The 13834-nt window shown below is 44.3% G+C and overlaps 1 protein-coding gene across 1 annotated transcript in view; it reads right to left on the bottom strand.

The window, feature by feature from the left end:
- TRIO (trio Rho guanine nucleotide exchange factor) overlaps positions 1-13834 on the bottom strand; it is a 218637-nt gene that overhangs the window by 121326 nt on the left and 83477 nt on the right. Inside the window, exons 20-27 of the mRNA XM_056854855.1 lie at positions 11409-11531; positions 9267-9461; positions 9004-9119; positions 6696-6762; positions 5593-5702; positions 3864-3933; positions 3237-3326; positions 2615-2707 (exon numbers count right to left, since the gene is read on the bottom strand). Coding sequence (XP_056710833.1) covers positions 2615-2707; positions 3237-3326; positions 3864-3933; positions 5593-5702; positions 6696-6762; positions 9004-9119; positions 9267-9461; positions 11409-11531 — 864 coding nt within the window. The remainder of the gene's footprint in view (positions 1-2614; positions 2708-3236; positions 3327-3863; positions 3934-5592; positions 5703-6695; positions 6763-9003; positions 9120-9266; positions 9462-11408; positions 11532-13834) is intronic.

The raw sequence follows: 13834 nt of genomic DNA, 5'->3' as shown, positions 1-13834 counted from the left end.
TCAATGTGAGTAAGCGTAAAGTGATGCATATTGGAACAAAAAATCCCAACTTCACATATACACTGATGGGATCTGTGCTGGCAGCAACAGACCAAGAAAGGGATCTTGGGGTGGTAGTGAATAGCTCAATGAAGATGTCAACCCAGTGTGTGGCTGCTGTAAAAAATGCTGGCCATAATTAGACGAGGCATAGAGAATAAAACTGCTGATATCATACTGCCCTTGTATAAATCTATGGTGAGACCACACTTGGAATACTGTGTACAGTTCTGGTCACCACACCTAAAAAAGGATATTGCAGAGCTTGAGAAGGTGCAGAAAAGAGCAACCAAAATGATCAGGGGACTAGAGCAACTGCCCTATGAGGAGCGGTTAAAATGCTTAGGGCTGTTTAGCTTGGAAAGAAGGCGGCTGAGGGGAGACATGATAGAGGTCTATACAATTACGCATGGTTTTGGAGAGAGTGGATAGGGAGAAGCTTTTCTCCCTCTTTCATAATACTAGAATGCAGTAGGGTCATCTGCTGAAGCTGGAGGGTGAGAGATTCAAAACAGATAAAAGTACTTCTTCACACAATACATCGTTAAATTGTGGATCTCCCTGCCCCAGGATGTGGGGAGTGGACATATTCATGGAGGAGAGGGGTATTCATGGCTGTTAGTTAGAATGGATACTAGTCATGCTGCATACCTACTCTCTCTAGTATCAGAGGAGCATGCCTATTATTTTGGGTGCGGTGGAACACAGGCAGGATGGTGCTGCTGCAGTCGTCTTGTTTGTGGCTTCCTAGAGGCACCTGGTTGGCCACTGTGTGGACAGACTGCTGGACTTGATAGACCTTGGTCTGATCCCACAGGGCTTTCCTTATGTTCTTATGCTGAAAGGTTGCTCAGTAAAGCATGAGCCTTCTCTGCCAACCCCTCTTCTACCTGGGGGGTGGGGTGGGGGCTAACACTGGGTACTTCAGTAAGAGCCAGCAATAAGGGGTCAGCTTTAAGACTGGTCCTTGACTACGGACTGGGGAGACGGGGCGAGATGATGTGTAAACTCCAGAAGTCTGGAGTCTTACAGCCCTTCTGCAGTTTAGGATTCCACCCCGGCCCACCGTTTCGCTTTTATCATAAAGTGTGCAAATTTTACCAGCGCAGAGCTTCAGCGGGTATAGTTTAAAGAACATTAGCATTTTCTTGATGGCTTTTTTCAATCTACCCTGGTAAAAACTCAAACATCCCATTACCATATGACCTGGAGTGCTTTGGTTTTTACTGGAATATTTTAAAAAGTACACAAAGATGACAAATCAAGTATGCTTAACGGGATACAGGGAACTTGCACGGACTTCAGACATTTTGTTCTGTAATGATTTCATTCATGTGTCGGCTCTCTAGGGTTTCCCATAGTTATTCATACACACCTTCTGCCATCTGTCAAGTCTCCTTTAATTGCTTTTAATAAGCTTTTTGGTCCCTTGGAACTCTACTAAGCAGGTGCGCAGAAACCTTTTGCTCTCTGAAGCATGTAATCAAGACGTGCCACTTCACTGCAGACTACAGAGAGCAAGAAAATTGGAAGATAGGCAGCATTTTTAATTAAAACCCAGGAAGAAGTGTGGCAGGGGGCAGGGCTAAGATGGTAAGCCAGTGGTAAAAGCTGACACATGAATAATGCAAGCTGAATAAGAACAAAGAGGACCACCCCCTCCCCACACGATTATTGAAATATGCTTCTTTTCAGATGACTGACCTAACACACCTGAGACTTCAGCAGCCACACTTATCTCTACCAGAGGCAAGGTGAGCCTAATAAATGCTCGCTGCAGTTGACTTCAGGGGCTCAGGACATATGGGAAGAATTCCAATGACACCACTCCCTTGGGTTGCGCATCCAGCGGCATGGATATGGGCGCCTAACGGCCTCCCCACGAAGCACTGGAGTTGTGCACAGTGATCTTGCTGGCTGCCTAGTGTGCAGAGCCAGCTGCCTTTGGGTGGATGACCACAAGAGCGGAACGCGTGAATGGGCTCAGAGATGACATCACATCAGTGATGTGGTACTATAAAACATTTTGCATGGTCCAATTGCACCTGTGGTAACCTTTTATATTCCACGTTCTGGAAGCCACTGCTGTCATGAAAGCCCAGACAAGTAGAAGAAGAGGGGATTATTTATATGTTGATTTTCTCTACCTTTTTAAAAGAGAATCAAACCAGCTTACCATCGCCTTCCCTTCCTCTGCCCACAACAGACACCTTGTGAGGTAGGTGGGGCTGAGAGAGCTCAGAGAGAGCTGTGACTAGCCCGAGGTCGTCCGGCTGGCTTCATGTGTAGGAGCAGGGAAACCAACCTGGTTCACCAGATTAGAGTCCACCACTTATGTGTAGGAGCGGGGAATCAAACCCGGTTCTCCAGATCAGAGTCCGACACTCTGAACCCCTACCACTACACCATGCTGGCTCTCACTTGGGCTCTTTAAAACCAACACAACACAAGTGCGTTTTGTACCCGGGTATCCGTTCCCAATCGGTCAGGGCCCTCAGAAAACAGTCCTTAGTCGGAACAGAAAACGTGATTCACTTGCATGAGCAGAGGCCATTCCAAGAACGACAACACCTACCTTTAGCAGCAGTTGATACTTTGTGATCCGCTGAACGGGTTTGATAAGGTAAGAAGAGATTGAATTGGCTAGCCCATGCCGCTGCTGTATCTCCTGCATAACAAATAAAAAATACACCTGAGTGCCAGATTGACTTAGAAGGGAGGGTAGCCAAGCCAGAAACTTTACAACTGCATTTTCCATTTCAACAGTGGGAAAAGACTCATGGGCCTCACTGCAGGCTCTCTGGATTGTTTCTACATTTTTCAGCCTGATTCCATGACTGAATGACCCAAATGTGTTATCTGGAGACACCTGGTTGGCCACTGTGTGAACAGACTGCTGGACTTGATGGGCCTTTTAATTTAATAAAAGCTGCCTTTTAATTTCTTTTTGCAATACAGATTATACATGTAGAGATGCTTTGTTACTGATGCCAAGTGAGTAACATGGATTCTGCCCACCTCTTTACAGTGATGTTCCTTGGGGGAGGGTCTGCCGACTGGCAATTAAAAGAAGAAAGGAAGTGCTTAGATGCCTTTCTTAATGTATAATCTGTATTATTAATTATAAACTTCCACCTATGTGCACGTGTGAGCACACTCCAGAGATTTAACCCAAACCTAAGGATCCTGATACTCACATCAAAATAAGCACCTGCATGCTCCAGTATCAACTGGGTAGAGTCCGGCTTGTTTTTGCAGTACGTCACGTACATTTGGAACTTGTCTGCCTACAAAAATACACACACACACACACACATATCAGTGGCTTCTTACAAAAGATGACGTTCAGAAGTTTAGCTCACCAAGGATCATTTTCTTATTGTGACCAGCTGGGTGAAAAAAAGAAGCATATGGGTAGAAGCATGTGAAAGAAATGGGTAAACGACAGCCAGGACCCAACACTAATACGATAAAATGCATCAAGTCTTCCACTACGTGCGCACTGAAATGTGCTCTCTGAATCAAGACGATACATGTATTCTTCTAAATAAGAAGTAATTAAGGCCAGTAACCATTGTCATATCCTTCAACGACTTCAGAAAACACAACTGACACAGAAGAACTACATTCTAGCATGACTGAATATTAATTCCCTTCTCTCTCTTTTAGTTAACAGAAAACTTCCCATTTCATATTATGCAACATTCTTCTTCAGCCTCGCAGCTACAGAGAGAATTTCTATTTCTCTGAACCGGTTTCCCACAGTATTTCTGTACAACTACACACAATATTTAAAAAACCTGGCATAAAACAAGCTGTCTTACCCAAGTAACAAAGCAGTGGCCAACATCTTCGGGTAGCTGCTCATATTTCTCGAGCTCTTTCAAGAATATACTGTGAATCAGAAGGAAAAGAATTAAACCCCTCTTGGCAAATTTTTAGCAGGTGACCTAAACTGGGTGCAGTACATTATAGTCATACCAAATTATGCCAACAGTCCAGTGGCAGTCAAAATATTTAAGTCACAATTTTTCTAGTGGAGCGGGGAGGGAGAGCAGCTGGATCTCTGCTTGCAGGTTCCCATTCCGATACTTCATCCAACACAAAGGGTAGGGAGTAGGGTGTGACCTACCACCATGAATGGCCTCCACCGAGGCAGAGCCACAGATTAACATGTTTGTGCCACATGGCATTAAGACGACTGCTTAGCTGCAATGTGTGGCTGCAAAAGGCTTGGGGCTTGCTGAATGTACAGGGACAAATTTGGGGTTTTATGATAACAGGTAGAGTATCCCTTATTCAGACATCCCATATCTGGACTGACCCGAAAACCGGACCCTTTGAGCTGGCATGCAGGCAGCGCGGATCTGCCTGCATGCCAGCTCAAAGGGTCCGGATCTGCCTGCATGCCAGCTCAAAGATCCGCACTGCCTGCTTTCAACGTTTCCTCTCACCTAAAAAAATAGCATACAGTGTACTCACTGCATTGTAGGTGGAGGCTGAAAGCCTGCCGTTGGGAGTTTGTTTGTTGTTGCTCTTGTTTAACAGCTGATATGGGTATTCTGGTGAGACAGTTACACCTTTGCCTTCTGATAGTTCAATGGACACAAAATTATTAAAAATATTGTTTAAAATTACATCCAGGCTATGTGTATAAAGTGTATAAAAACATAAATGAATTTGGGTCCCATCCCCAAGATATCTCATTACGTATATGCAAAAATTCCAAAATATTCCAATATATGGAAAGATCCGAAATACAGACCACTTCTGGTCCCAAGCAGTCAGGATAAGGGATACTCAACCTGTACTATAAAAAAGGTAGATTGCGTCAAACTGGTATCTAAGCATTGTACTCCTTTCAGCACAAGAAGGCAGAGGTCCTATTACATGAGGCATAGATGAAAAGTCTGTAACTGCGAGGAAGGCTTTCCCCCTAACATTTATTATTTTGGGCAGGGATGGCGTACGGTTTCATTTAAATCTGAAAAGCAGCCTGTGCCACCGAGTGCTCTAACATTGTGACCACAGCTCACCAAGCACAACTCAGAGTTCAAGGCTGAGATGTAGGGTTGCCAGTTCCAGGTTGGGAAATACCTGGAGATTTTGGGGCTGAGCCTGAGGAGGGTGGGGTTTGGGGAGGGACTTCAATGCCATAGAGTCCAATTGCCAAAGCGGCCATTTTTCTCCAGGTGAACTGATCGGCTGGAGATCAGCTGTAATAGCGGGAGATCTCCAGCCACCTCCTGGAAGTTGGCAACCCTACTGAGATGGCCAGACTCTAGCAATCTGCAACACAGAAGTCTCCGGTTCGCTCCATCTTCAATGCACCAGCACGTGGCATTTATATGTAATTTCTAGGACAAGAATGAACTTAAGTCCATTCAAAATGGGAGAGCGGGCAATTAGAAACAGAGAAATTCGAGATGCGCTCACCATAGCCATATACCTGGCATAAATTTATATAGAGACAAAATAAAAATAAAATTACATATTCACATGTAGGCGACAGGACCCGTTAAACCTGACAGCACTGTTGTTACTCTCACTCACTTATTATGGAATTCATAAATCTCCTGCATGTTTCCAAAGATAATATGCTCCTTGTTGACAATACCAGGGGGGATCTCCTCAACGCCACTCGTCATTTCCCACAGGTAGGTCTGATCCAACGAAGAAGAGAAAAGGGAGAGAGTTACAGATTTGCTGAAGAGCATCCAGCTAGAAGCAAATATTCCAACGAACAGAACTTTGTAGTGAAAATGTCATTGCAAAAACTGTGTTGTTTTTTTTAAAGATAAAAGTCATAGTTCTCCAACAGATTCCCCTCCCAGAGTTTAACACATCAAACTTTGATAACGGACAGAGTTCTTTATGGCACCACACAATGACAATTTAAAATGCAAGCATTTCTGTTTTGTGCAGCTGCTATGGCGCGTGAGCTCCCCCTAGTTTTAACAATACCTGGGAACTGCTGCCCAAAGAATGAACTGGTTCTCGAATGTGCGACACGCATAATGGAAGCATTAGCAGAGGATCATCACCTTAAAAATAAACACCAAGCCCTGACAAAATTCAATTCACAGCGGCCCTGAGAAGTGTAACACGTGATGCTCGTGTACCGTCACGGGGATTTCAATACAGCCAAAAAACAAGAGGCAGATCTAGTCAGCAGTGGATGCCCTCCGATACAATCCTGTTGACCAACAGGGCCAGCTGAACACAGAGCTCTGCTCGGTTTGGCAGTGACGTTGCAAACATACAGATTTTGACAGAGAAGGGGAAGAGGAAGAGTTGGTTTTTATATGCCGACTTTCTCTCCCACTTAATGAAGAATCAAACCGGCTTACAATCTCCTTCCCTTCCTCTCCCCACAACAGACAACCTGTGAGGTAGGTGGGGCTGAGAGAGTTCAGAGAACTGTGATTGGCCCAAGGTCATCCAGCTGGCTCCAAGTGTAGGAGGGGGAAACAAATCCAGTTCCCCAGATTTGCATCGGCCACTCACGTGGAGGAGTGGGGAATCAAACCCGGTTCTCCAGATCAGAGTCCACCGCTCCAAATCACCGCTCTTAACCACTACACCACGCTGGCCACATTCCACATGACGCAAACAGATCAGCTATTCTGGGGGTGGGGGGAGACACGGACACTTACATCCATGCACTCTCGAAGGTCTCTCACGTAAGCCTTTTCGGTCTGGATGAGCTCAGCCATAATGAACCTAGACAGCAAGAGAGAGAAGCGCATCTGCTTAACAGAGTTACCAATCGTCATTTCACTGGTGAAAGGTGCTTTTTGTGGACACAAGATGCTTCTCTGCCGGGGGTGTGTGTGCTGCCTTGTCCTGACATAATTAGAGATTCCAAAGGGTTTTTTCTGAGGTCTTTTTTCAATTTTCCCCAGACAGAAAACTGGAAATTTTGGAGAGCACGGGAAAAAAAACTTGTATGAAATATTTTCTCTTTTAGAATGAGTGAAATGCTTTTAAAGACAACGTGGGCATGCTTTAGACATACACAGTTCTCAAATCCAAGATGCATTTCTTCATAAAGGGAGCATATGCAGGGCTTTTATTGCTTCTCAACAGTGGGCATACCATCTCTTGTCCTTTCGACCTCAAATAGGGTTGCCAACCTCCAGGTACTAGCTGGGGACCTCCCGCTATTACAACTGATCTCCAGCCGAGATCAGATCACTGGGAGAAAATAGCCGCTTGGCAATTGGACTCTATGGCATTGAAGTCCCTCCCCAAACCCCACCTTCCTCAGGCTCCACCCCAAAAACCTCCACGTATTTCCCAACCTGGAACTGGCAACCCTGCCCTCAAAACACTGTTCCAGATTTACCCACAGAATGGGTAAAAAATAGCTTATTGCCCTACCTTGCAGGAGGGAGAAAAAAAGATCAAAAGAGAATTTAGCTCTCTCTCTAAGCAGATAGCAAAAATTAAGGTACACGTACTAAGACAGCAGACGGTACATAAGCTTGCAGTTTCTCTTCGTATATTTTCAATTTTTCATGTACTAAACAAAGGCATTAATCTTTTAAATTAAATATGTCAAATATTGCAATTTGTATACTGGATAAGTTATAAATGATGCATTTTATGTTGTTACAGAAATAAAATTAGTTTAGGTTTGATAAGAGAGTAAGTAGTGCATATAGTTCAATCCACCCCCACCCCAAATTCCCATTTTACCATGGATTTAAAATTTTCTATGGCTTTCTGGAAATTTTGTATCTCTAGACATAATGCACCACCATTAGCTAGCCAGAGTGGTCGGATGCAATCCACAGGGAAGGGTATATCATAGAAAATGATTAGATGAACAGTTTAAGGAAGTATAATACTATCCCGTTTCAGATGAAGCAGAAAAAAGAGAGCAGCTATACAATAGACTAGAGAGACAGAGGAACGCTATTCGATAAAACAAGGAGCTTGTGCTAACTCCTACCTTTTAACAGAGTTTAACATTAAACACAGACTGTAAAAATGGTTTCCCCACTCGTGTTTTGTCATTGCTTCATATGGCGGATAGAAAAATATAGCTATATCTCAGCCATGTCTGCTGTCTGTCCCCTCTGAGAGAAATGATCACAGCTGCAGCCAGTGCAAGGGCTTTTTCTGTGGTGGCCCCACTTCTTTGTAATAGGCTGTCATACGAGACTGGGGGAAGGAGGGGGGTCACTTAATCTTTGCCCTCTTTCCAGAGAGCTTGCAAAACAGAACTGTTCCATGGAGCTTTTCCACACTCTTAGATGTTTCAAGCTCTGGTGTACAGTTTCAAAAATACGGTTTATGGGTTGTTGTTTTTACAGCACTTGTGTCTAAAGTATTATTGTAAACAGCTTTGGGATGGAAGGGAAAGGTAGTATATAAATATTTATTAAAAGCAAGTGTTTAGGAAAATGGGAGACTCTTCTCAAGATCTGTCTTTAACAGCAAATACAAGAGACATGAAATATGCATATATTGGATTTTGGGGGGTAAGTTTACGTTTGGAAAGATATTAAGCCTGACATCTTTTGAAAGTTACACCTGTCACAACAAGGCGTTTTGCACTGGAGGAAAACCTAACAAAGAATATGAATGAGGCAATGCCAAAGAGGAAGAGCAGCGCTATCACAAAGAAGCAAGTTTGTAACACACTGGATTGTAGCCTTATAGTAAGTACTCTTGTATTTTGTCTCCTTTAGACTTTTACTTGTGTCTTCTGTGCCTTATGATTGCTGCAGCCTCTCCTTCTTTCTATAGCTGGAACATTTACAAACACAATATATACTATTTACATAGGTTCCTGCCAGAACAAAAAGTTTGAAGTCCTGCAAATTCCAGCTTCAACGTATTTTTTTAACACATGGAGACACATAACAAACCACCAATTGGGAGGGGGTGGATGACAAGCATGATGCCCAACCACGCGCAATGATTTTTATGGGGGAGGAAAACAAACTGCATTACTCTTTCCTGCGGGCAGACTTCCTCTTTTCTTCATTAAGTTCATGAGCGGCATCTCGCAATTTCACTTCGGACCCAGGCACGCTGGCTGGGATTATATCTAGCTGCAGGCTTTTACTCTAAAGGGGAGGGGGGGGAGTGAAGATAAAGACAACAGAATTAGTGGAGGCAGCGGGGGGGGGGGGGAAGGCAGCTGGCCTCATAAGAAGCCTAAAGCGGTCACATTAAGCCAGCCACATTTCTTCTGCCAGAACAACGGCACTCACCGATTTATTGGAATCCGAAGAGATCCCCAGGGCTTTCTCTAAAGAGGTCCGATATTTTTCCATGCGCAGAGAGAAGTCCCGGTACCTTTTGTCTACGGCTGTGACACATTTTTTAATCTCTGCAGCATGGGCATGCCCCTTTTCACAAAAGCCATCTGCTAGCTGTATCAACAGCTTCACCCTCTCTTTGGTTTGCTGTGGGAGACACAAAAGAGACAGGATGGTTGAAGGCAAATGCACCATCCGTCCCCATCGTTGAGGAAGGTCTTTTCAAATAATGCAACTTTCCCCCCCTTTTACAAGTTGTTAATATGTTTTGATAAGATACAGACAGATCAAAAACTATCTTTTTTCCAATCAAGTTAAGAGGTTTTTTTTTTAAGGTAAGGGTAATCCCCTGTGCAAGCACTGGGTCATTACTGACCCATGGGGTGACGTCACATCACTATGTCTACTAGGCAGACTTTGTTTTATGGGGTGGTTTGCCAGTGCCTTCCCCAGTCATCTACACTTTGCCCCCAGCAAGCAGGATACTCATCTTACCAACCTCGGAAGGATGGAAGGCTGAATCAACCTTGAGCTGGCTACCTGAAACCGACTTCCATCGGGATAAAACTCAGGTCGTGAGCAGAGCTTGGACTGCAGTACTGCAGCTTACCCCTCTGCCCCATGGGGGTTTAAGAGAGAGGTTTAGAAACTCCTTATTTCCAGCTTCGGGTGTGTGTGTGTGTGTGTGTGTGTGTGTGTGAGTGAGTGAGTGTGTGTCTGCAAATCCATTTAAGTGCAGACACCAGAGACTGAACATGGGACCTTCTGCACACCAAGAAATGCTCTACCTCTGAGTCATGGTATCTATCTGACTCTGGTCAATGTTAGAGATGCAGAAAAAATATCAGTTCTTATCTCCGTGGGTGGTGGGACTGCAATGTTATAAAGGACTTTTGGAACAAGGTATGAAAAGGGATAAGAGAAACCACTGGATAGAAATACCTTATGCCACTAAGCGTCTCCTGTGTCATACATAACACATTAGCATTACCTAAACCTCTGACGTTTAATACTGCATCTTCTTTCTACGGCTAGAATGTTAATAGCTAAGAAGTGGAAGCAGGTGCGCTTGACCAAGTTTGGAATCTTGGTTGTGGAAAATATAGTTTGTAATGATTATGGACGAAACTTAAAACGTTGAAGCAAGATTATAACAAAATGAACTGTGCACAGAAACTTATTCAGCATTGGATCATGTGTGTTGATTTGGTGGGAAATGGGGGGAAAGGTCAGGAGGCCAGCACAGATAGCATCCGCCGCTGCCCTCAACCATAGGCCTGGTGGAACAACTCTGTTTTACGAGCCCTGCGGAACTCTTTAAGGTCCTGCAGGGCTCTGATTTTGCTCGGGAGAGTATTCCACCAGGCTGGCCCTTGTCGAGGACAGCAGCACACTCTTAGGGCCAGGGACCACCAGTAGGCTATTATCTGAAGAATGTAATAAAAGACAGACAATTGGATCCTGTGGAACACAAGATGCCCATCAGTGACACCAAAGCCTTTAGTGTAGGTGCCCACAAGCCCTGCCTCTAGAGCCTAACGTGGCTCAGCAGGGAACCAAACATGGCCCTTTAAAATGGCAAAAACCAAATATATAAGCCAAAGTAAATTGGAGAGTAGGTGGGATGCTAGAATTGTTAGTATGCAAACTAAGGTTTTTATAGGACTAACAGGCTGAGATGCTTTCAGGAAAGAGAAACGACAGAGGGGAACAGCTGCTGGTAATCCAAGTGCAGGCTCATGCAGAGATTTATGTCAGTGCACTAAAACAATCGCACAGGGTGGTCTTACATATACTTGCTGCGAACCATCGTGGCTCCGCGCATCCTCATAAAGGATATGCAACAATTACAGCTTGGTTTGCAGAAACTTTATGGATCACTAATCAACATGTCAGTCTTCAGTAATATTAAGTTTTCTAGTTTCAGTTATGCAAATAGGCTCTCACATACCGGCTCCTGCTTGGAATCCTGACATAATTTGGCTTTTTAACTGCAAAGGGCTGCAGACCTCCTGCTCGAGCAGAACGGACCCCCGACATCAGTCCAGAGAAAACAAGGCCGGGAGCTGGACAAACATCAGGCAGAGGAATTACCTTTGCGGTGATCTGGAACTCTTCATGCTCTTTCAGTAGTTCTTGAGTATGCTGGATACTGGAACCAGTGGAAGTGTGGGTGGATAAGTAAAATTCCCCATTGTCGTGGATCCATTCAAGAGCCTAAGGAATTCATAAGGAAGGGTTTCAAAGCATCTCGAAGCCCCTTCTCCGTATAAAGTCTTTTCCAACACTTTGGTCACTGTCTCCGCATTTCTTTCACTACTACCCAAGTAAATGATTTTGTAAAATGCGGGACCATTCAGGAAGCAGTTCATAACAACACTGCATTCAAAGCTAATTCCAGGAAGGGGGGAAAAACCCACTTTGATTCAACGGGCAAGAGAGGCAGAACAGAAGATGTTCTGAAGAACTGCATTAAAAGAAGCAGAGCATTGGTTGCTTCCGCAGACTGCGGCTGAAGCTCAATACCAGTTCTCAGAAATCACACACCACTTCATCTCCCAGCTAAACTGGGCTAAACCCCACCACAAAAAACTTTGGATCTGGGGAGCTGCAATACTCAAATGCATAATTTTACAAAAATGAGTAGCAGGATAGCACTAGAGCAGAACAGCCACTCCTAAGACCCATTTGATTAAAAAAAGAGAGAATAAAAGGGTATAACACACCTCCCCCCTTCTATGATAAAGTGATAAAGTGCTTAGACTGGGGGGCCGCTGGCTGCCCAATTTTACTTTTAACAGCAGGGACGGGGGGGGGGGAGAAGAAGAAGAGTTGGTTTCTCTAAGAAACAAACTGGCTCACAATCACCTTCTCTTCCCCTCCCCACAACAGACACCTTGTGAGGTAAGTGGGGCTGAGAGAGCTCTAAGAGAACTGTGACTAGCTAAGGTCACCCAGCTGGCTTCATGTATAGGAGTGGGGAAACCAAATTAGCATCTGCTGCTCATGTGGAGGAGTGGGGAATCGAACCTGGCTCTCCAGTTTAGAGTCCGGCTCCTGCCAACCCTGCCTGAGTTCACTTCATCACAAAGCAAAAAAGAAAAAGGCATAGCATAAAAGTTGAGGTGCTGGACTATAACCAAGGAGACATGGGTTCAAATCTCCATTCTGCCGTGAAGCTCACTGGCTGCCTGTGGGTCAGCCATTTCTCAGCCCGGCCTACCTCACCAGGTTGCTGTGAGAATGAAATAGGGGAAGGGTCCACAGACATTGCCCTATGCTATTTGGTTTTTTACAAAAATATATTTTTTTATTTTTATATGCTCCAAACAACAATAACAAAAACATATCAACATAACATTAACATAATATGTAGCACGTAACAAACATTTTTTGGCCATTACCAGATAAGCCTTACAGATTGTATCTACCATCTCTGAATATTATTTAGGTCTATATGAGAATACATATTGGATATGCTTATTTGAGCTTCTTATGTGACTTTTCTTAGCTATTTTTAAACTGTTAACATTTGCCTTATATTACATATTTCTTTGTCTTCTAATCAATAATGTTAATTGATTAACATCAAATATATATATATTAGCTTATTAAATTTCGCAGCATACAATAAAAATATTCAAAATGCAATTTAGTTATGTGTGTGTGTGTGTGTGTGTAAAGTCACAGCCAACTTATGGCGACCCCTTTTGGGGTTTTCATGGCAAGAGACTAACAGAAGTGGTTTGCCAGTGCCTTCCTCTGCACAGCAACCCTGGTATTCCTTGGTGGTCTCCCATCCAAGAACTAACCAGGGTTGACCCTGCTTAGCTTCTGAGATCTGACGAGATCAGGCTAGCCTGGGCCATCCAGGTCAGGGCATTTTAGTTATACCATGATGAATTTCGTATGCTACTATTTTTACCTATTTTAAGCAATGTATATACATTGCCCTATGCTATTTGGAGGAAAGATGACATGAAAATAGAATAAATTCTCTCTCCCTTTGATGAAACCTCTCTCCTCCCTATACCCAACTGAAGAGAGAGACAGCTCCACCCTCTCTCAGGTATGGGACATGGACGGGGACAGACAGGAGGATCACTGAGCTACTAAGATGCAGGCAAAACACGGAGTCCTCTCTCTGCGTTCCAAAGCTCTCGGAAACTGCAGATCCTGGCTGCCCCCTTCTGGCTTGGAAGAAGGATGGGGACCTCAGCTCCCACCCCAACTTAGGCTGCAAACTTGCAGATACAGTGGAGAACTGGTATGGACCTGTGTGTTTCCTTGGGTCTGCCCAACGTTCTTTGTGGTTGTCCTTCCCCACCTGACAACCGTCAAGGCCTGGGCTGTTTCATGTGGCGCACCAGCCCTCAGGAATACCCTGCCTGTAACGGTGAGGCATGGCAATGAAATCTGAGACTCCTTGCTCATGACAGGTGTGAACTAGCGTAGCATAGCTGGTTGGGATCGGTACCGTTCCAGATTTCATTTGAATTTTACATCACTTCATTTCATGT

Source organism: Euleptes europaea, chromosome 8 (assembly GCF_029931775.1).
Source record: "Euleptes europaea isolate rEulEur1 chromosome 8, rEulEur1.hap1, whole genome shotgun sequence".
In the NCBI taxonomy this organism is placed as follows: domain Eukaryota; kingdom Metazoa; phylum Chordata; class Lepidosauria; order Squamata; family Sphaerodactylidae; genus Euleptes; species Euleptes europaea.
Note: the sequence above shows the minus strand (reverse complement) of the source record. Positions and strands in the feature narration are given on the sequence as shown.